This window comes from Pteropus medius, unplaced genomic scaffold, assembly GCF_902729225.1.
Source record: "Pteropus medius unplaced genomic scaffold, Ma_sr-lr_union100, whole genome shotgun sequence".
Classification (NCBI taxonomy): Eukaryota; Metazoa; Chordata; class Mammalia; order Chiroptera; family Pteropodidae; genus Pteropus; species Pteropus medius.
The window spans coordinates 3,094,175-3,117,695 of NW_024346150.1; the positions used below are offsets into that span (position 1 = coordinate 3,094,175).

At 36.6% G+C, this 23,521-nt stretch overlaps 2 protein-coding genes across 9 annotated transcripts in view; both read left to right on the forward strand.

Moving 5' to 3' along the window:
- Positions 1–7,430, forward strand: part of TUT7 (terminal uridylyl transferase 7) — a 51,229-nt gene extending 43,799 nt beyond the window's left edge. For 6 of the 8 annotated variants that reach the window (XM_039875617.1, XM_039875621.1, XM_039875620.1 and 3 more), the window contains one exon: positions 6,109–7,123. In XM_039875617.1, coding sequence (XP_039731551.1) covers positions 6,109–6,176 — 68 coding nt within the window. In that variant the 3' untranslated portion in view covers positions 6,177–7,123. Of the gene's footprint in view, positions 1–6,108 lie in introns of all 8 variants that reach the window. The other 2 variants (XM_039875619.1, XM_039875623.1) reach the window with 1 other exon arrangement.
- Positions 7,431–11,029: 3,599 nt separating this feature from the next.
- ISCA1 (iron-sulfur cluster assembly 1) lies at positions 11,030–23,516 on the forward strand. Its single transcript, XM_039875632.1, has 4 exons — positions 11,030–11,242; positions 17,664–17,717; positions 20,222–20,327; positions 21,861–23,516. The coding sequence occupies exons 1-4, from the start codon at positions 11,162–11,164 to the stop codon at positions 22,007–22,009; spliced, it is 390 nt and encodes a 129-aa protein (XP_039731566.1). The 5' UTR covers positions 11,030–11,161; the 3' UTR covers positions 22,010–23,516.
- The last annotated feature ends 5 nt before the right edge of the window (positions 23,517–23,521 follow it).

Consider the following 23,521-nt stretch of genomic DNA (forward strand, 5'->3'; position numbering starts at 1 on the left):
TCTCAACTATTTCCCCAAAGCTCTTCCTTTCCACAGTATGATACACAGGTAGCTTCCTAACGAGAGCCTCTTGGTATGGCCAGCCCCTGTTTTTGCACATTAGCTGTTCTAACCTCTTAGGCAAGAGGTTAGCTTCTTTGAGCTACAGATGTCTTATCTATAAAATTGGAGTAGCACCACCTATCTCCTTGGGTGCTAAGATGCACCTCGTCCATAGAAAGCATTCAGCCAAGTTTTCTTTTCTCTGCTTGATACCTGCTTACATTCCTTTCTATCTACTAGACTGCATATAGTTCTCAACTCTAGATGAAATAGTGAATAGAAAATTTTGTGAATTTACTTGCTCTCATTGCTACCTCCCTCCCCCATGCATGGCTAACACAATGCCTTAGATGTTCAGTAAGTTTTATTGATTAGAGGTGTACTCATTTTGAAGGAATAATAAAGACTAAGTGGGAGATGGTTAAGAACACGAACTTTTAAAAGTCAGACATACTTGAGTTTGCAGTCCAGCTTGACATTTATTTACTGGTGATGTCACTTCAGCAAGTTATCAAACTTATCTGTACCTCAGTTTCCTTATCAGTAAATTAGCGCTAACGCCTCACAGGACAACGAGAATTAATTTTTATGTATAAAGCCCATAACACAGCATCTGGCACATACCACTCAATAAATTACACTACGCTTGTTACTGCAGTTAGCAGAGAGTCTCCAACCTTGCTGTAGTTTATTTCTTCTTACAGGACAAGAATATGATGGAAATCTTAATAAAACAAGAGTATGTGGAGATTAGAGAACCATGATTATAAATTGATTTTTATGCATAAGTTATTCTGGTTTACATATAAGAATTTATTCAGTCTGAGAATCTCAAGATACTAACATATTTCTGTTCCTTAACCCTCACCAATTTTTTCTAAAGAAACTACCTCTACCTCTTCATTTATTCCATTTTAATCCCATGTTGCAGTCTTAAAAATTAAAGATGCTATAAGAGATATAATGGATATCTTTTTCCCTCATGATGATGTATACTTATACACTTTTTTCCTTGACTAGAATGTTAAAGCCTATTTACTTAAAAAAAAAAAAAAAAAAAAAAGCGGTCTTTATGAAAGTAAATTTAAAATAATAGGAGTATTTTAATTTCTTATTAATGGACTGGCTGTTTTCAAATATTTGGTATATCAGTGTCTAAAACATTTTTGCTGGCATACTCTTCTCAAAATATTGAAAGCCCATATATCTCTCGTATATTTTTAAGTTGACATCTAAATTTTTCATCATAGTCGCAAAGCACATAATTTCAGGGTGGGGGTTGTATGTGTGTGTAAATATTAGCATTTTAAAATACAACTTTTAAATCATCCTTAAATGTATCAAATGTAATAGAAATATCATTGCAGAAATTTTACATCATTTCCTTTTTCTCCCTGAGTTCTTTTGTTTCACTTCACAGAATTTTATCTTAAGATATATTTTTATCATAATATATTTCAGACATTTTATTAATCAGTTTATGATACTTAAATACAACAAAAATATGCAAATTGGATTTTTAAGCTTTTTATTGTCTCAAAGTGTAAAAATATTTTCTAAATTGTTTTTACAATTATTAGAATAATATAATTGATCAAAAATATTATAAATTTTTATTAAAAATTACTTTTTATGTTTACATACTAAAAATGACTGTCATTTAATGAAATAGTTGAGATTTTCCCCCATGCATTTGTGTATTTTTGGATCAGTACTACTTATTGCACAAATGAAACAATGTTCCTTGTTACTGTTCCTAATATTTTTGTTTTTATAGTTGGTAAATATTCAGAAACCTCAGTATTTATAATAGCAAATTTTTAAAAATAGAAATACTCTTAAGAGTTTGGGAATGGAAGATGTATTAACAACAGTGCCACTCAGTTATTTTCATTCATTTTTAATCAAATGACCAAAAATCACATAGTAATATATCATCAAAAATTGTGATGATCATATCATCAACTATCAATGTAATTTTACAAAAGCTAAAAATTTAATCTTTTAACAAAAGTTTAAAAATATTGAAGGTATTCATATTTATCACAGATAACATCATTTTGTTTGCCTTCCTATCTCCCCAGGTTTTTATATCACAGAGCAACATACCACATTAAGATTTGGATGGTTAGGACATATGCCTCTCTTTTATAATAAAGTAAGAGAAGAAGAATTATAAAAGGGAAGTTGGAAAGGAAAACTGGTGTGATTCCTGGGAGCCAGCTGGAAGCTTTGGCCACAAAGGCATTCTCAGAAAGAATTCAGATAGAAATCGAGGGGTTGCAGTTGACTCTTAAAACTCCTTTCCCACTTGTCCTCTTAAGTTGGCTCAGGAATACATGTACCCAATTTTGAAAATTACTGTTTATATAAAACACTATAAAGAATATTAGCCCTGTTATTTCCTCAGGAAAAATTCCCAGTTAGGAGAATGATAAGCTTAAAAGTGTGCACAGTTCAACAGTGGTACCAATAATACCAAATTGAGAGATTGTTGACAATCCCAGAGTTATTCACAACCTGTTTCCCATACCCTCACTTCATTGGGGTAGTCTTTTTTGCCAGTCTTCTTGAATATCTGTTATTACCATTGAACTCTTTTAACATCTTTTACATGTTTTTCATTTGCATTTCTTCTTTTACAGCTTTGTATTTTTTTTATTAAGAATATTCATGTTTGTTTTTAGTTCTTTCTACAAAGAAATTCATTCATGCTTTATCAAATGTCACGACATCCTTTACCACCTCCACCGCCAGTTTATTATCCTTTCAACCTCATTTATGATTTGTTTTGCCATGCAGACATTTGTTTGCTTAGTTGTGTGTTTTAGTAGTTTGATCTAGCAAACTTTGGGGTAGTTTCAAGTCATGCTTATACAGTTTTTCTAAATTTCAGATTATATATAAAAATTCATTTATATTTTATTTCTAGTCTTATTTTTTTACATGCAAATCTTTTATATGAAGTTTCTTCAGGTCTGCTGAGATACATAGGGGATTACATGTTTAAGTGATATGGTAATAAGACTTGGTATGATTCTTAGAAAAGAATGGTTTCTTAATATTTTGGGAAAAATATAGAAAGATACACATAACAACTACCCACCTCCTAGAGAATTAGCATTATTTTTTCACATTTTCCATCTTTTTTTAATAAAATATTAAAATAGTGGACGTGCCCTTTCACTATCACCGCCAGGCCCATTCTGTCATGGCCCCTCCATCCCAGAGGCATTCATCAGTATAAGTTCAGGACCCTTCCGGTTCTTTATTAAAGCTCTTACATATGTATCCTTTAACATATTATCCTTGGTGACTTTTTAAATTTAAGTGACATATCATACGCTATAATGCAAATGATCTACAACCTGCTTTTTTATATCTTTAACAAAATGATTTTGAAATTTATATATGTCGCTGTATATAGACTTAGGGTTTTGGGGTGTTTTTTACAGTATTCCATCATATGGCTACGGAATATTTTATGTGTTCATTACCTAGTACATGAGCATTTAAATTGTATCTCATTTTTGCTATTGTAAACAGTGTTGTGGTAAACAGTCTTGTGTGAATCTCTGTGAGCATAGATGAGAGGTTCTATAGGATTTGTGTACCTAAAAGTCAAATCGTTAGGTCATAGCATATTTGCATATCTGTTTAGGTAGGTACTGTCAGAATACTCTCTTATTGGTTAAAACAATTGCCATTCCCACCAGCAAGTTTACTTTTGCTTATCTAATAAGAAAAATACTTACATGGTGTTCTAATATATATTTCCTTGACTCTCTTAATGCTAAGCATTTTTTTATATGTTTACTGACCAGTTACAGTTCCTCTTCTGTGAATCACCTGTTCAAATCATTTGCCCATTTTCCTGTTGCATTATGGTTTTCTTATTAATTTGTAAGGGTTCTTCATTTATTCTGAATACTACTCCATTATTATTATATACATTCCAGATATATTCCTCCACTATGTCTTGTCTTCCAACTTGTGTCTGTTGCCACTCCATAGTTTTTAATTTTGACATAATCAAATTAGTTTTCCATGAGTAGTTTTCATAGTCAAGTGGTTTATGTTTTTAGGGTCATCTTTAAGAAATTCTTCTTTAACCTGATGTCATAAAGATATCCATCTCTATTTTCTTCTAATATCTTTAAAATTTTATATTTCCTCTTTAGATCTTTAATATATCTGGATGTGTGTAAAACATAAGGTAGTGATCTAACCTTTTTTCACCTCGAGTGAAAAGCCTATCTTCACTACCTTGTAGAGTGCAGAATATCAAAGATGTGTGCATATGGGCCAACAGAAACTCTGTAGTATAAATACTATAATAGAGGGCTTTGTCTCTTTCTGACTGATGTCACTCATTTTTCACTGTGAGTGGCTTGTCTGGGTGCCCAGCTTTGAAGAATTTGCTTTTGGGGTTTTTATTTGCAATTTTACTTAATATGTTTGCTTGAGAAAATTTAGAAAGTATAGTTAAACAAAATGAAAAGAAAGGTCATTTAGACTTGCACCATTCCAGAGCATTAACTACCATTTAGATTTTGAAAGTAAAATCTTTCCATCTTTTTACATCAGTGTAATAACATTTTTACATTTATTGAGTATTTTCTGTGTGCCAGGTACTGTTCTAGTTGCCTTACGTGTAGTAATTCATTTAATCCTCACAGTAACTCCAAAGGGGTAGGTATTATTGCCCTGATTTTATAGATAAGAAAAAAGAGGCACCAAATATGCATCATTAGTGGCTTTTTCATGTGTATGTAATACCTGTAAATAAAAAAATTTACTTTTTTCCCTTTATATTTCACATGTATGTAATATGTGGTTTTATAACCTGCTTTTTTCATGTTGTTATCCTATGCATACCTGTTGTTTTTATAATATGGTTAGTCATAATATCACAGGTCTTGGATATAAATTATTGTATGGTATATATGAATATTCATTTGGCAAGATTTCTACGTACCTCCCTATCCTTCTGATTGATCTTCTTTTAAACAATTTGTTGATCAGAAATTGGTATCTTGTTTTAATTTGCATTTCTTTGTCTACTGATACTGAATATTTTTTCATATATTCGTGCTGTTTTTTTCTCTTTCATATATTGCTTGTTCTTTCCCCAGTTATCTGTCGGTGTTCATCTTTTCTTTATTGGTTCGTAATTTCTTTGTGTTGAGCATAGTATGCTTTTTTTATAAGTAAAGCATATGGTAGTGTGCTGAGGAAACACTTTCCCACCCCAAGGTTGTATAAATATTTACTACTTCTTATACTTTGATTCTCTTATATTTAATTTTGTAATTCATTTGGAATTTGTAATTCATTTGGGGGGTAATTCCTCCTTATCCCCCAAAATCACTTATTTGACACAATACCAGTTCTTGAACAATCCGTACTTTCCCCCATTGGTTTGAAATGCAACCTTTGTTATATACCATTTTCTTATACATAATCATTTAAGAATTTCTCAGTTTTCTTGTTTCATTGATCTATTTGTTTAGACTCCAGAACAAAAATTATTAACTGTTCTTTGATATGGTTTTAATTAGTAATTCTCACTTCTGTCCTTCACCTGTAAATATAATAAATTTACTTTTTTCTTTTTATATCAATAAGTTATTGCTACAATGTCATCATTCACAGCTTCATGTCTGCAGAGTAATGAGGCAGCATATTTATTTTTGACCAAAGAATTCTCTGCAGTTTATTATATTCAGTTGCAAATGAAGACACTAATCTTCAAAAGTAGAGCCTTTGAAAAGTTCACCTGCACCAATATGGAAATAGTGAACATGGAAATGTATTAAAATGATGTCACTCTAGCAACTTGTCTGCATTTAGAAAGAATTTTGACTAAGCTTATGTTTAATAGATCATGTTTCATGTACTATATGCTTTTTTATATCTAGCCTAATTACTTAATTCAAGACAAGTGACCAATTCCAGTATGAAAAGTTTCTTTGATAATTAACAATAAGAAGCTATTTTGTGGCTTTTGCAATGAAGTGAGGCTTATTTTATTTATGTTGGGTTTTGTTTTCTCCCCTCCTCTAGGTAGCCTTTCCAGTAAATACATGACTCAGGGAAAAGCCTCAGCGAAGAGGACCCAGCAGGAATCATGAGGGAAGGAAAATGCAGCACTCTATAAATGGCCACTCAGGCGTTCCTATTCACTTTGAAAATTAGGTTCATTTCACAGGACACAGCAGCATAGATCAGGCTTCAACTTAACATTTAAGGGAACTGTCAGATTTTTTTTTTTTTTCTGATGAATGAAATTGTTAATGAGGGAAAAAATTTTAATGGAGTCTTACCTATCAAATCCCCATAGATTTAAGGATTTTAATAAAAAGCCATGGTGTATGCATTTAACCCAGGTTTAAAAAAAATATATATCTATGGGCCAGTATTCAATGAATACAATTTCATGGTTTTTAATCCTTTCAGAGCACACTAAAAATGGTGTGCCGATAAACCCCAAGTAAATTAATCCTTCCCTATAAATCCCTTTTTTGTTTTGAAGAGAAATTATATTTATTGTTGTTTACTGAATACTTGTGTGAAAGCGTGTCAAATATGTGTGAACTACTACTACTGTATTTACAATTTACAAACCTTATTTTATTGATATTTGTAGAAGAAGTGATAACATGAACATGAGTACCTGTTTATGTGAGTCTTCCATGGATGAGCAATGCCACTGAAAGGCTTTTTGTATTTTCCCCTCGCTAATTTTAAGTAAGTTGACATAAACTACTTCATTCATAAAAATGAAGTAAGGAAAACAAGTAGTCCTGTTTGCTGCTAAAAACATTTTCAAAGGAAAAACAAAAGTGCTTTTTACTTTTTAATGATATTCAGAAATTAGGGTGGATAACTTCAAAAAAATCCCTGAAGATTAAAGAGGCTATCTCTGCCAATCACAAGTTTGGTTGGTGTCACTTTGGGTCAGACTAGCATCTTCATGGAACTGTTTCTCTAACTTCTCAAGTCCTTCAGTAGTTCATGGTCAGAACTATGCCTCGATTGATTTATCATTTTTAAATAAAATCAAAATTTTTACCTGTAATTTTAGCCACATCACTTTCTAGTGAGAGTCATAAATTTCATGAGGAAACCAGATCAAGGAGTATAAACAGTACAGATCAGCTCCTCTTTATCTCGTATTCCCTTTACTTGTGCTCATGTGACCTGGTGTTTTTTGATACCCACTATGTGCCAAGCACTGGGAATGTGCAAATAAGAGGCACAGACTTGGGGCTGAATACATAGATAGGAATGCAGAGGATGCTTGCTGGGCAAGCATTCCCAGATAGGAGAGGACTCAATAAATACAAACCTATGTGTGTGCCCCTTTTTTTTTTTAACAAATTATTTGAAGACATTCCAGCTAAAGAAGAATCACGTCAAAATTAACTTTAGAATTGGCAGTTCTGGTAGAAAGAATTAGTGATCGTTCCTTACTCACTTTGAACGAACACAAACTCATGAATTAAGTGAATTATGCAACCTAGGCTGAAACTCTGCTCTACATGACTTTCCTCAGTGGCTGCTCTTCTGAGTTCTCTTGCCTTCGTGTATGAAAGTCAACTTGACTGGGCATAAAATTCTTGTCACATTTTCTTTGGAAAGCCTATTGATTCGGTTGTCTCCTGGCATAGCAGAAGTTTGAGGCCAGCCTAATTTTTGTTCCCATATAGGTTTTATCTTTCTGCTTGGATGATTTTGTGGTTTATCCCTGTGACTTTTGAGTAGGTAACACTTGTCTGAAACAAAATTGAATCCAATGTATCGCCCCACCCAAGCGTTTTTCAATTTGGGAAAGTATGTTCTTATTTTTTTTTTTCCTCAAAAATACTTTTGTCTTCATGTTCCTCTTTTTTCCTTCATGATAGGAGAACTTCTCAAGTTCAGTCTCTACGACCGGTTTGATTTTTAGTGTCATCCTGCTGTTTGCTGTTTCTAACGTGAATTTTGTCATTTCATGTCTAATTTTCTTGACCATAACTTACCGCCCTTCCTTTTTCTCTCATTCTTTTAGCTTGTTTATTATCTTCCTTTACATAGAAACCATGTTCTTAAATCTCTTTAAGGATGTTTAAAAGTTTCCTGCATTCTGTTTTGATTCTTATAGTAGATCCTACCCAGTGTATTGGGCTTTTTGTTTGATTTTTGATCCCTCACACTGAATCAGTGAGACAGTACCAACCAGTATTTGCCAGCAAACCTGGAGAATGGATTGCCCTTTGTTCTTTGCTCCCTTTGTTTGGATGCCGGTCACAGCCCCTTCACAGCTAGGGGACAGATATATCTGCTCCATTCCTTGTCCAGTTCCCAGGGCTTAGCTGTCTTTCAAATGCAGCTGGCCTGTCTCTCTTAACAAGCTCTACGAATGCCCCACTACTGGGGTTCTTTTCTTTTTCAGGAACAAACAAAAACATGAAATCCATTTTTATAGCCCCAATCAATACCTTTTCAATCTCTTGCTCAGTGTGTACAGTATCAACAATGTGCCACACTTAGAGATGTTACTCAAATGTTCTGAGATAACTTCAGTTTGCTTTTCATCTTGAAATGTATTTCGAAAATGGTTCTATTAAAAAAAAAAAAAAAACTTACCTGAGTAGAAAAATTTGTGGATAGGTCAGTCAATAGGGTTCTTAGTGTTACAGGCCAAAAAAAAAAAAAATGTCAAAAAAGCAAATACAGATTTTAACAAACTCCCATAAAAGCATTAAGATGTGTTCCATGCTTTTTTCTTTGAAAGCAGGCATGTTTGGACAGCAGTTAAGAATTTAGCAAGCTTTACTGTGTGGAGTTATAGACTTAATTGGGGTCTGGCTCTGCCAGTTTTCCAGCTGAGTGTGGCACTCCCCCTAATCTCTTGGCACTTCCGTTTCATTGCCTATAAAATGAAAATCATAACTTTCCTTCCACAGAGTAGTGAAGATCAATTAAGTTCTCACTAAGAAAAGACTTTTAAATGGCTAGAACCCTAAAACTAACTCCTGAAATGCAGTGTTGGACATCTATTTCCCTATTGAGAGTTTCTAACACTGGAAATCTAAAAATGGTTACAGCTTGCAAACACCAACAGTTCCCATACCCGCCTCATTTCAACACCACAGGACAGCTGCTGCTCTGAGATAAAGGAGCGCACATATATATAGTCATGAAAACTTCTAGCATGCCAATTTAAAGCACTAGTTTCAAATAACGGTAGGTATTACTGATCCACTGACAAGTAGATTTCATGGCTTAGCACTTATATGCAGTACAGCTAACCAAGTTAAAAACTGAGTAGTGTGTATTAAATAGGGGAAAAAAGACTGTTAAATATACAGGATTCTGAATCAAAAAACAAACTAAATTTTAAAAATCATGTCTATTCATTAGACTTGAATTTAAGCATTGTTTGTAAAATAGCTGCTTCGACACTCCTGTCCTTTACTGCTCAGTTATGAGGCTATTAGGAGACAGTGTGCTCAAGGGTTCTTTTGAAAGCTATAAAGTACTACACAGCTGTATTTCAATAATCGATAGAATGATAACGTAATTTTTTAGAGTAGTTTTGGGGTCACAGCAAAATTGAACAGAAAGTACGGAGTTTCCACATGCCCTCACAAGCCAGCTTCCCTCACTATGCACTTTGTACACAAGGGTGGGACATTTGTTGCAATCCATGAACCAATGGACACGCCATTGTTACCCAAAGTCTGTTTACACTAGGATTCATTCTTGGTGTGGTATATTCTATGGGTTTGGACAAATGTATAATGGCATATATCTGCCACTGGTAGTTTCACAATACATGGCATCTATAAATATCCATTAATGTTTTTTGAGTACTGCCATGTGCCTTGCACTGTTCTAAGGACTTTTTATTTAATCTTTATCTGGAGGAGGAAGGACTTAAGATGTAAATTACCTTATCCGTAATCCTCCAACTAGTCAGATGAAGCCAAGAGACTAGCCCACCACATTACTCTCTTAATCTGTTTCTTCTGTGTGCTTTGGGGCTTAGGGAGGAAAAAGCTATCTTCTTACTGTCAATGCAATTGCATTTCAGTAGCAAGGAGATGGAACTACTTAATGCAGTTTTGAACTATCCAATCCTGTGGGCTCTAGGGGATTTAAAGATAAACTGGGCTCTCAAACACTGATTAGTTCTTTCCACATCAGAACACTAGCAAGAATCTATCCTCCCCATCACCACTCCACAGAACTTTTTTCCCTTTACCTCTAGCACTTCTGTGAGAAATGTCGCCTATCCTGATGTTCTCCCATCTGCTAACCCCACTACATTTCTGTCCTACCAGGATCGCATCTTCCCTGGACCCTCCGTTTTTCAGGCTTCCTGTGTTACGTTGAAGTATAGTGCCTGGTGCTCAGAAATATTTGCTGAATTAACCGGCAGAATTAAAAGACATAACTCTTGAGCAGCCACGACAAGGTCTGACAACAGGTGTTCAATCAAGGTTATTGATTGGGTTTCGCTATAAAAGTATTCACAGAGCTGCCCAGTCTTACATTAGGGTTGGGTTCCAAAATCAGCACCTAAAGCGAAAATTGCATTAGCACCATGTTTAAGTATCCCAGGCAATACAGCACGCTTGCTGGGGGCTATTTATTTACTGTACGACTCTGCCTAATTCTGTTCTTAACTGCCCAGTTGGACCAAAAAGATAAATGTCTGTAGCTGGAACCATTATGCCTTTGAGAGGCCCAGCATCCGTGCTGGGCTGACTCTCCGCAGTTCTTAGTGGTGTCTCTGCATCTAATCCAGGGGGCAGGTCCTGGAGCGATGCGCCTCCTGAGTCCATAAGTCGGAAGACATTCCGCGTGCCCCAGCCACGATCCCAGTATCACGACAAGTGAGCCCGCGAGGTGACAACCTTCCTCCCAGGCCCCTGCGCCGCCGCGTCACGTGCCCGTGGCACACGCCCCGCCTTCCACACGTCAGTCATGCGGCCCACCCAATAGCAGGGGCGGGGCCTGAGGCGCCCTGCGCCGGAGCTTGTGGCGTCAATGCGCCCGCCGTGTCCATGGAGAGAGGCTGAGGTGGCCGAGCTCCGGCCCAAGGCACCCGGGCGGCTGGACCGCGAGAATGTCGGCTTCGTTAGTCCGGGCCACAGTCCGGGCTGTGAGCAAGAGGAAGCTGCAGCCCACCCGGGCCGCCCTCACCCTGGTGAGTGGCTGGGGCGCGCGGCCGGGCCTGTGACATTGGTTCACCTCCGTTCCGCGAGTGGAGGTCACCGCGGCGGAGCACGGCACGCAGAGAGGCTGGGCCCCGGCCCCGGGCCGCTTCGCGGCCGCTGCGTAGCCGCCCTACCCCTCCCCACGGGGAAGATAAACAAACCAGGGAGGGGCTGCTCCGCGGGAGCTGGTGTCCGGGGACTACGTTTCCCATCAGGCCGTGCGCCGCCGCGTGCTGGGCAGGGGGCGATGTGCGAGCGCGACCCGGGGAGGTCCTCTGTGGCCTGCCTGAAGGCCAGGAACCCCTTGAGGGCCCTTGGGGCTGCAGTGCTTGAGGTTACAGGTTGTTCCGAAGTCGGATGTGCCAGGCGCCAGGGATAAGCGGGTGAATAAACCAGCAGTCCTGCCTAGAGGTGCTTGGGGAGGACTAGTATAAGTGCTGTTTGGCAGAGTGCGGCCCCAACAAAGCCCACCCTCTTTGCTGAGATCAAGGCTGTTGCTGAACCTTAAGGGTTACTTCCAGGTACTGGGGTTAGAGGAGTCTTTGAAACACTCTATGTGCCTCTGGCTATCCTGGGCCCTGGTCAGCTCAGACGAAGAACAAAGAAGGATTAACATTTCTACCCTGAGTTTGTTTACAGCGTTTTCTGGGTGAGAGGTTTAACATACTCAGAGGGCACCGCAGTACATATGCAGATACTTGAATTTATCGTGCATACTGGATCCCCAACGTACTATGCAGTTTTTTTTTTAACTGAGGGGAAATTCACATAAAATTAACCATTTTAAAGTGTTCAGTTCAGTAGCATTTAGTACATTCACAATGCCATGCAGCTATCACTTCTACTTAGTTCCAAAACATTTCATCCCAAAAGGAAACCTCATATCCATTAAGCAGTCGCTCGTAGTTGCAGTTTTGAAAAGATTAATTTCATTGGAAAGCTTATGATCAGTTCAACCTTTTTAACACACCCTCTCTTGGTTAAGAAGACTTTGCAAGCAATTTTCTCCTAGAGACGACAGACTACTGTATTGAAATTGAATCCTTGATTCCATTCATTGTAATGCCAAGAAGGTCCATTGCCAGAAAATTAGTTGTAGCAAAATAGAAGAAAGTCGTGATCAAGTGGGAGAATTCATTTTTACAATGGATTAATGTTTTAGGCCCATAAGAAGGTTATCCTAATTATATAGGGTACTGTATTCTATATTTTTCCTGTGACGCCGAGTTTTCATGTTTGAAAGATAAATCATGGATTCTTCAAATTTTCTAAGGTCTCAAAATCACAAGAACTCATACTTTTTGTCTTTCAATCTCAGTAAAAATTACTCAGAATTCAAAAGACTTCTCCCATAATAATGGTAAAGCCAAGAAGTGCAGACACTTTTTGCCTTTTCTTTCTCCACTGTTTGGCATATTAACCTGTTTCTTCAAAATTTTCTAGTCATCCCCTTTCTCTCCATTCTGCAGACATTTAAGACCTATGTTTCTGGATAAGACATAAATGCTACAGTTCCCACCCCCTAGGGACACAGTCATGGGCCCAGGCCTTTATGACCTCTAGGAATTACTAGGTTAGTACAACCTCAGACCCGGGCTGTCTCTCCACAATTAACTCCTTGTGCTTCATTAGATGTTACCACTTACCAGGCCCATTCTGCTACCAGCACTGCTTTATCCTGTCAGTTCTCAGTTCACAAGGGCTCCTTGTTGCCTTTGATCAGCTGTTCTCATTAACTTGCAGGAGTCCATTATCTGAATTCATCCTACTTAACTGGCTGACTTCAGGAGTTTTTTTCTCTGTGATCTTTGGAGAAGCTGGTACCAGAGAAAAAGCACGTCGGCACTTCTTTCCACCAACAGTGTATAATAGCAGGCTTGCAGTCATTTTAATCTTAGCATATGTTTCCTAGTCTAAAAACACTTTCATGCATGTAGTTTTCATGTGTTTCTGCAAACATTTTTAACTCCACATGTTCTGTGAAGTCAAAAGCAGTGACGTTATCAAAAGGTAAAGAATAGAGACAAGTGAGAGCAAATGAAACTAGAGATAATTTGGTGAAAGGTAAGAAGAGACCAGTGTTACCTACATGTAAATTTTGACTTCAGGAATTTGCCATGTTGCAACCTTTGATAAGTGCTATGCCTGTGAGGTCTACCAATGAGAGGGTAGGAAAAGGAATTGATGAAATGAGAACATGGTTCCATGTTGTCAGCACCAAATTATCTCCATTAAGTGCTGTTAATCCATGAGAGGACTGGTGGTTTGCCAGAGAAAAAGACTTAAAAGACTAGTGACAGGCTGCCCATGACACTTTTTATGCAAACCAGAAATGGTTTCTTGATTGAATGCTTTAAGACTTCAACCCACTACATCAAAATGAGTACCCTCGAACACCTGCAGAGAACATCCAGGGATATGACACACTCCATCCTCCTACTTTCCTACACACCCAGGAATTGACAAATGAAATTGAACCTGTAGGAGCCAGAGTAAAATATGATTAAAGAACCTAAAGAGTTAACACTACCCTGCTGGCAGAGGCTTCATTTCCATGTTTGTGCAAGTCAGAGTTAGTACAACCCCAATTTAGGATTAGGGATACCCACAGCTGTATATAAAGCTAAGCCAAAAGCTGTGAGAGAATGATGGTACATAGCCAGCATCATTCTTGATGAGCAGGAGAGAAGTGAATTTATTATGTGCAATGGGTGCCTTAGGGCTTAACTTTCTAGTGGCGCCTGGTTGAGAAGGGCTGGGAAACAGATGTTAAGTACATCGGGACTCAATTACATGCTCTTCATTCATTGAAGGAGTAGCCTTTGGAACAAATGAGCAAGCAGTAAGATTTGTATATATAGGCAATTTAAGAGATATTACACACGAAACAATTGGAAGTAACCTAAATGTCTATTAATCAGATTGGTTAAGTAAATTAAAGTAGATCTTGGTGGTGAAATATTATGTAGTCCTTGTAAATAATGATTTTTTGAAAAAGTTCGGGAATATGATTCTTCATTCTTTGACTTACTAGCCCTTTGCAAATTATTTAATCTTTAATACTCAAATCACAGAATTGTAAGTATAAAAGATGGTGCATATAAACCATTAAGCACCTAAGTTAATCAGTAGTGAGTATATGTTTGTTACTCTGTATCAAATGACAAACATGTTAAACTTTTAAAATGTAGCTACAAAATCATGTATGTAGACTATGATTATACACACAGAGAGAGAGGAAAAGACAAAAGGAAAACAGCACCATAATGCCACCCATAGCTGTTAAAGAATGAGTTAAACAAAATAGACTGTAATTTGTTCATTGGCTGCTATTTACCATCTTTTAAGGCTTAAAATGCCAGATTTATAATGAAATTAAAATAGGTTGTAGTCGTTAGCACGTCTAGTTTGCATAATCATGGAGTTAAACTTTGAGTTTTTATTTTTTAAACAACAAAAAGTGAAAATTGCCTGGTAAATTAAGGAAACATGGTATTGAAGATGAAAAGTTTCTGCTACAAGGAATAGAAACCGTATGGCATTGAGTAAAAATATGTTGCTATGAAGTTTAAAAAATGCCTCATCTGCAGTGCCTTTTCTCTTGATTTTAACACCAAAAACAGACTGAAATTCTTTTTTTAAGGCCAAAATATCTCAGATTTTCTTTCGTTTGAAAGAATGTCTTGTTCTTGCAAATACACATATGAGTAGATTAAAAATTATCATTATATGTCATTGACTTTCAAGGATCTCAAGTTTTAATTCACTGGCCAAATCTCAGGTGACTTAGAATCATTAAGTATCCATAAAGTTCTTAGAAAGATATGGGTTTCCTAGTTGTTTGGGGAAATGCATTGAAATTGGAAGGCTGCTAGGCTTCCAGCATGGTTTAGTTGAAGTTTTTATACTATTTCCCAAATTGATTTTACTCAAGTGCAAAGCCAGAATATGCAGAGAGACTCAGAACAAATACCTTAGCTTCTGCCTGGTATTGAGATTTTTTTAAAGTACATTTTATAGCTAGAAGTTTTCTTTTCATCCCAAGCATTCCCTACTTAGTCATTCTGACTTGTTCTGAAAATCAGGTCCATCACATGGAAAGTTATAAGAACCATTTTAAATGAGTACCCAACTGGGTTATCCATCATTAGTAACACTCCTCGCAATGGAGTATGTTTGACTTTTGCCTGACACAGGAAAATTAAGAGATGACAAGGCTCCTGTGTATTCTACTAAGAGTTGAGAAAAGAAGAAAATATATTATTTTGTAAAACCAAATTAGATCACTTAGAAAATCACTTGGAGATAAAAACCTTTGGGGCTTGGTGACAATGTAGTGTGCCCACCCCCACCCCTGTGTTTTCTTCATGTCATGCAGTGGAGTACTCTCTGCACCTTTGACCCACCGGAATTAAACCAGTACTACACCTTGGGTTGTACGTCCAGTGAATATTTTCCCATGGCTGTTTTAACTTACCAGAAATCTTTTGCTTTTGAGGGTAATTAGATTAATTTCTTTAGGACTCATGGGAAATAATAATCATGAAAATTATGGAAGCTAGTTTCTACTGGGTATTGAACAATAAAAAAATTTTGTTAATATTTCTGTAACTATTTGAAAATGGTATGCTGTGATTTCCAAAAAAATAAAAATCATAATTTTTTCCAGCATTTCCTTCTCCCTCCTCCTGTGTGCTATTCCCTGCCTTGTTTGGCTGCTTGGCTCCAGTTCTGATAGAATTGTGGGAAAAAGGCCTTAAAGGCATGTACTGGTAGTGATTTCTTTAACTTTTTTTTTTACAGTGACACAACAATAACAAATATATATGTACATACCATATTTTAATAACTGAAGTCAGAATTTCACTAAACATTCATCTTTATCAAGTATGATGCATTGTTTTCTATTTTGTGTTTTTAAAAAATGCTAGTCTTGACCTTCTAAGTCGGTTTCTTGACCTTTCTAATTTGAGTCCAGACTCCGTTTCAGCATCCTCATCTGGCCGAGCCCCCACCAGATAAGGCAGAAGAGCAACTTCTGGGGCCATCGTTGGGTCTGCTCCCACGACACAGGTTTGAGTCTGGCTGCGGTTACTACCCAGTCACAGTCCAATCTTAGGGATTTCACAAACCAGGAAAATGCCAATACGATAAAACCAGAGGACCAGCACAGCATTGCCAGCTAGGGGAGCTAATTAAGCAGAAAGTAGGAAGGACGTTATCTCTTTGTTGTGGTATAGTCTCATCGTTGTGACAATAGCTAATTTAATGTTGAGCTTTTTACGCCTGGCACTGTTCTAAATGCTCTTCATGAATCCATTCATTTAAAGCTCACAAGAATCCTGAGGAGCGACTGTAAACAGCCATTTAAGCCAAGTAACAGGCTGGGACACAGGTGTACCAGGAATGCCCTAGAACAGGCTTTGTCCCTAACAGCCTCTGTCTCAAGAAAATAGGGTTGGTGAGGCTGACCTGTATACGTGCAATATGTTGTGACATTTTTCTTATTCTGAAGACAACTGGGCTAGGTTAAACAGAATTTTTCCCAAAAAACTCCTCCCTGCCCTTGTTTTTATTGTTGACTAGCTTAGATACCCTGAAAATACTGATTTAAGCCAACTTTAGAATCTGTGAACGTTTGGTGGGACTGGTACAAGTGGCACACTGTGGGTTATTTGATGCTGCTAGCACCTTTTTTTCTAGGTATGCATTTTGATGGATTTGAAGTAGATTTTGAGTAAGCAAAAAGAGCAATAAAGCTAACTAACAACAGGAAAAAATGCCCGAAGGTTGGCTTTCCCAATGAGGTACTTGATTCATTCATTGGCTATTGAGTGCTTTCTGTGTCCGGCAATGTGCGTGTTACTGGGCTTATAATAGGAGCACAAAATAGATGCTGCCTGGAAAGATTACATCTATGATGTAAGTAAATAGTACCTTAGAGATTGTGACAGGGAGCTGGCCTTGACTGAGAGGAGCAAGATAAAAAGGATGTTCCTAGAAGATATTTTAAAAATAAAGAGAACGGTTTCTAGATTTTGTTGTACAACTTGTGTTACAGTGTAATAGGAGCTCTAGCACCTTCCTGCTAAGAATTATTAAACTCTAAAGTATATCAGCATTCCATCTCCGTTTGGATAGAGTAATGACTGGAGTATAAATTGACCAAATAAAATGAGAATTTAGCTTTGAAGATTTGAGAAATGTTTGTTTGTGTTGACATGACAAGGGTTGAATAGAGTTTATATGTTTGTGTATAAAATCTACAAGCTACTCTGGTGAGAATGGAACATAAATTCATCACATGAATTTGCTAAAGATAGACTTGCGTAATCTTAGAGGCTAGGAAATATAAGGCTTTGAAGAATGCAGATTTCGTAGCTAAAAACTTAATAACATTTTCTTTTTCAGACACCTTCAGCAGTAAACAAGATAAAACAACTTCTTAAAGATAAGCCTGAACACGTAAGTAAAATCAATCAGACAGATATTAGTAAAAAATAGTTTTATTCTCACAATTAATTCATCTTGTGTTAAGCAGTATGCTTTCGTTGAGGGCTTTTATTTAAAAAAGTAAAATAGGCTTATAATTTTAAATTCAGATTATCCAACAAGATACTCAATGAAAAGGAAGTCACTCTCTCATTCTAGACACTTTGTCATCATTCTCCCTTTCAAGAGACAACTTAGTGTCTTTCCAGAGATAATCTGTTCATTTTATTTACCTAGACCAGGGTTTCTTAGCCTCAGCACTGTGATGTTTTGGGCTGGCTAATTCTTTGTTGTGAGTGGATTGCAGGATGTTTAATGTCATCTTTGGCCTCTGCCAGTGGCACTGCTTTACCCCTCAGTTGTGACAACCAAAAATATTTCCCTGAGAAGAACCACTGGCCTCAACTGTGCTGTGCTTGTTGCATTGATATGTGTATCTCTTTTCTTACTTAAATGAGAATATAGCATACATGCTGTGGTTATGTTCTGCTTTTTGTCCCTAATAAAATAGCTTGAAGGTCTTTCATATCATTGCATAAAGATCCGCTTCATTATTTTTCACGGCTACGTATAATAGTATATTCCATTGAGCAAGTTTGATTTATTTAACCAGTCCCCATATTAAAGGTCTTTTGGGTTGTTTTCATTCAGTGCTGCCATAAATTTCATTCAACAATATTCAGTGTCTGTAGTGTACCAGGCCCATTGTTCTAGACCTGTAAGCGTAGCTTAGTGCATTACATAGGCTATATTCCTAGATGTGGAATTGATGAGTAGGGGATGTGTGCATCATCTTAATCTTAGTGCATTGTTAATCGCCTAAGAAATACTATAAATTACTTCCAAGACTGTTCACCTTTAGTGACTAGATTATAGAGTGGTTCCTACGTTCTGTTTTTACAAGCCACATTACAATGTGATGGGAGTTCTAGCACCTTCCTCCAAAGAATTATTAAATACTAAAGTATATCAGCATTCCAACTCCATATGGATAGACTAATGACTGGAGTAGAAATTGACCAAATGAAACTAGAATTTAGTTTTGTAGATTTGAGGGATGTTTGTTTATGTTAACATGAAAAGGATTGAGCAAACACTTTTTCAGGTGTCATTTATTGCACAGCCAATCCTTTTTCCAAACTCCAGTTACCTAAAGTATTTTCACATATTCTTAATGTATCTCGACCCATTCCAGTGTTGACTTCCTGCTTACTTGGGTCTTCCTGCTTACAAAGATAAAAACTAAGTTAAACAAATACTTATGATGTACGCCCCAGAATTTCATCTAGACCGTTTATTGTTTATTTATCATGCTGAATATGTAAAATTCCTGCCCACATTCTCTAAGCCGTCCCTCTAAAGGTGAATAAAATCAGTCTGTCTCCTTGCTGTCGCTTAAGGACAGGGGAAGCTACTCCCTGAATGCGTCAGTGCCTTAGGACTCCCAGACAGCTTTACACCCTAACTCGTGCTCCTCACCGAGTATCTTCCCACTTGCTTTCTTGAAGCAAACACACACTGCTGCTTTTCAGAGATTTCAGGGTCTGCTTGGTGAAATAATACTTTCTATGATGATACTTTTGCTGTATACTTAAATGAAAAAACAGATAGGATCTAAAAGTGCTGTTTGCTCACTTTTAAAAAATTTCTTACATCTGTGTTGGCATCAGTCTTTTGCTTTCTGGTATTCGAGAATGTTTACACAGGTCTGCCCTAGAATTAAGGCCCTGTGTGGAGGCAATCTGATTGCCAAGCCTGTGAACCTTGGCAAACCTAACCATAGAGAAATTTCCTGAGAACATCTCACCTGATGAGGTGTGGAGCAAAACTGTTTTTGAGCAGGTACATTTTTTTAGGTTGTCATCACTGCCATCAGATACTTTTCTTTTTTAAAAAAGTGATATTCTTTTTTTTTTTTTTTTTAAATTAAAAGTCTTGTTTTAAAAATGTTATTCTCGGCCCAGATGACTAGAAGTTGGTTAAGTAATAAACGTACATTGGTATAATGGAATATTACATAGGCATTACTTGCAGTTACATTGATAGATGATGTTTTAAATGAAAAGAAAAAAGGGAAAAATTTGCTCTACTATGGTAAAAACTATGTTTAGATTATATATACAACAAGGGCTGGAAGAAAATAGCAAAAGCATATAAGCTATTTTTTTAGGGTGCTAGTGACTATAGTTTTGAGTTCCCCCCCATATTGTTTTCTTTGTATATAATTGGTTTTTTATTCTTTTTTGGGTCCCCACTAGTGTCATAATGAATGTTTGTGCAATAGGTAAATTTTTTTAAATTCTTGTTTTCCCATTCTACTTATACTTCCGAAAGGACATTATATAGCCAGGAATCAAATATTTATCTTTTAGCTTATGAAGAAATAAATAATATCATAGCCAGGACTGTTATTAATAGGATATGAATTTGATCTGTACTATTTTAAAACTAAGTTTATATTTACAATTATTTTTCAGGTAGGTGTGAAAGTTGGTGTTCGAACCAGGGGTTGTAATGGCCTTTCTTATACTCTAGAATATACAAAGACAAAAGGAGATTCTGATGAAGAAGTTGTTCAAGATGGTGAGTTTTAAACAAGCTTTTTCTGGGCGCTTTGTTTTACCTAAAATGTTTAGCCTGAGGTAGCATGAATAGTAATGATAATAATAGGAATGGCATATACAGTGCTCACTATGAGGTGGGCATGGTTTGAGGGACTTTCATGTTAACAGGAACTGAATGAGAATAGTACCATATTGTCGCCATTTTGCAGATGAAGAGAAACTGGGGCATGAAGAGGTTAAATAATTTGCATAAGGTCACAGAGCTAGTAAGTGGCCTAGTGAACATTTGAACTCAATCAGGTTTACTCCAGAAGCTGTGCTCTTAGTAACTAAGTGATAGATTATTGGATAAATTTGTTTATTTATTTCAATTCTGAAAGATTATTTATGCAGGTTTTAAGACAATAAAGCTTCAGAGTGAACCAAGCACTTTTGTGTGAAGTCGCAGTTTTGCATATAAGTCAAATAAATAATGTTATCTCATGCTTTTGAGAACTCTATTTCCAGTTTTTATTTCCAAATTGAAATTTTTAGTTCTTTAATTTTATTTTGCCCCTGCTTGCTGCCTTTATGCAATAATCTGATAAAACCTATGTAAAACAATAAACAGTGCTACAACTTTGGGGGAACTTCAGTGTACATGAGTTTTGCAGTGGTAGCTTTGTGTGTCGGAGGTGTGCTGTTGTCTAGCTTTCATGGGTTTGTTTTTTAAATTGAAATTACTAACCAATAAAGATACTTGTTAATTTTTAAATATTTTGTTTTTAACAAGGAGTATGGATTTATTTATTACATGCTTAATTGAAATATCTTGAAAAAATATACGAAGGAAATAAAATATTCGTACTGTATTGGTTTATATTTAATCTTTAAGTCAATACATAAACTTAAATCTTAAATTTTTCATCTTAAAGAAGAGATCTAATAAATATAGTTTCTACTTAAGTAATGACCCAGTTTCTTAAAAGGAAGGAAACTTTCTTAAACCAATTGTATTTATGAAGATGCCATCCTCTGCCAACATAATTACTAGAGGGTTATGTTATAACCAGTTTTCTAGCCCATAAAGAGAATAACAGAATTGCTGTATTATACTGATGGGTCTTATTAAACCAGCCCACTGTAACACAGTCTTTCGTGTGTCTCTAGGTGTGCCACTGTGTTGTTGGTACAGATGTCATTTGCAGGGTTCTTGACTCCATCTTTACAAACTTCTCACTGAGAATATATATTTTTTCTTCATGTTGCAAATAGGAAAAATGAGTGATATATGGTGAAAGGCAAATTCTTGTTTTCCATAGACTTGTCATGGAATTTGCTTGTGTACAACTTTCTAACCTAATATAATTGTTTTTGACATAGGTTATTGTATGGAAAGAGGGGACAGACAGGAAACTGAGCACTGAATCCCTTAAAGGAAATGTGACATATTCAAAAGCTTCCTGTTTAATTTTTCTTAGTAGTTATTACTATTTAAAGTTCACTTGTGCTTTGAATCGCAAGTTCTGTTGGCATGCAGGCTTAATATGACATGTGTTTTCTTCTCCCCAAGGAGTCAGAGTGTTCATCGAAAAGAAAGCACAGCTAACACTTTTAGGAACAGAAATGGACTATGTTGAAGACAAATTATCCAGTGAGTTTGTGTTCAATAACCCAAACATCAAAGGAACGTGTGGCTGTGGAGAAAGCTTTAATATTTGACCCCTCAGGACTACTCTGGCAGTAAGCTCCAGGAAAGCCTGTGGAAGCCCTGGGCTTACTGATAAAATCATGTGACTGTCATGTGCTTAAGGTTTATGATGCATGGCTGCCTTATGAGGAAAATAAAGCAATGCAATTTGAAAATGAAGCCAGTATGTTAGATTCCAAAAGAAGTGACATTTGTATTCTTTTTAGGGGACAGAAAATAAGAAGCCATCACTCTCTTTGGGTCATTTTTCTGAACTGTAAAGAAAAAAAATTGTACCCTTCACTTAATCTCCTGCATCCTTTCTGTTGGAACCAGTTTTATGGAAGGTGCTTGCCTGGGAGGATTTCGGGAAACGTATTCTTAATAGATGTGTTTCACTCCATGGATGTTTGTTGAATGGCTTGGTGCATTTTCAGACCAGATTGATGGTTCTTAAAATTCTGAGGCAGAAAGTTCTGATGGCTGATATGAGGTGCATTGCTTTTTTTCCCAAACTTGGCACAGCCTTTCCATGTATTTATTCAAAATCTCATTGTTGGACGCCTCGTTTGCTTACCCTTAAGTAGCACCGGCCATTTCATGAAAGTGTCACACAAAGACCTTGAACGCAGGTAGGATGATTCTGAGTAGTGGCATCAAAAGGTAAGAAATGCGGCACCCACTACTTTTCATCCATTTCTTTTGCCACCCTAAATGTCTGCTCAAGGTGGTACCTCAAGCTGACTTAGATCCTTTTGTTTGAAAGTTCTCTCAAACAAAACCCTGGGGAAGCGGAAGTCTTGTGTCTCCCTGTACACTGCAGAGCAGGGACTGCATCTCCCCTTCTGTGTAGGTGACACACCAGCCTGATGCTCTGAGGTAGGCAGTGAAGGTAAATGGGCAGTCTGGCTTCTCTATCTGGTTGATGTTTCGGTAAGATTTCTGTGTAATTTGATGGAGATCATATTTTTATTTTATTTTGAGTGAGAAAAATCTTATTTTAAAACCCATTTATGTGAAGTACCATGTCGTTTCTTCTGAACTATGAAGCAGTGGTTTATACTAGCAGGGAAGACAAAGCAACCCAAAAATACCCTTTGGCATCTAGTAGTAATTAATCGTAAAGAACATAGGGGTCTTTTTCTAAAATTCTCAATATGAAGACACTTCCTGGATCCTATGTCCAATTGCTAAAATTTTTAAACTTAATATTTTAACCTAACATTTTGTCACCAGTTTTTCTCTATCAGTGTTCCTTTTGTCAACTTAGTTACTGATTTTCCTGGGTTTTACATATTAAGTGTTTTATGAGCTGATATATAGGCTTTTTCTGAAAGCTGATTATTATGAATCAAAGTAGCTGAGTTTGTCATATTTGCTAAATAAAGTACCTGGCACAAAATGTACCAAAACTTAGAGCAGTAGCTTTATGCTCATGAGTTTGTATTATTATAATTGTCAATCTACTTGTAATTTGTGCAATACTGAATGTATGTAGAGATTGAGTTGTCAATAAAAAAAAAAGTGGCCTCTTTGTAATCTTA

Excerpts from the sequence above, each read along its gene's own strand:
- ISCA1 (XM_039875632.1), top strand. The coding sequence starts at position 11,162 with ATGTCGGCTTCGTTAGTCCGGGCCACAGTCCGGGCTGTGAGCAAGAGG. Across the intron at positions 11,243-17,663 it reads CCCGGGCCGCCCTCACCCTG|ACACCTTCAGCAGTAAACAA; the intron begins GTGAGTGGCTGG and ends TTTCTTTTTCAG. Across the intron at positions 20,328-21,860 it reads TGAAGAAGTTGTTCAAGATG|GAGTCAGAGTGTTCATCGAA; the intron begins GTGAGTTTTAAA and ends CTTCTCCCCAAG.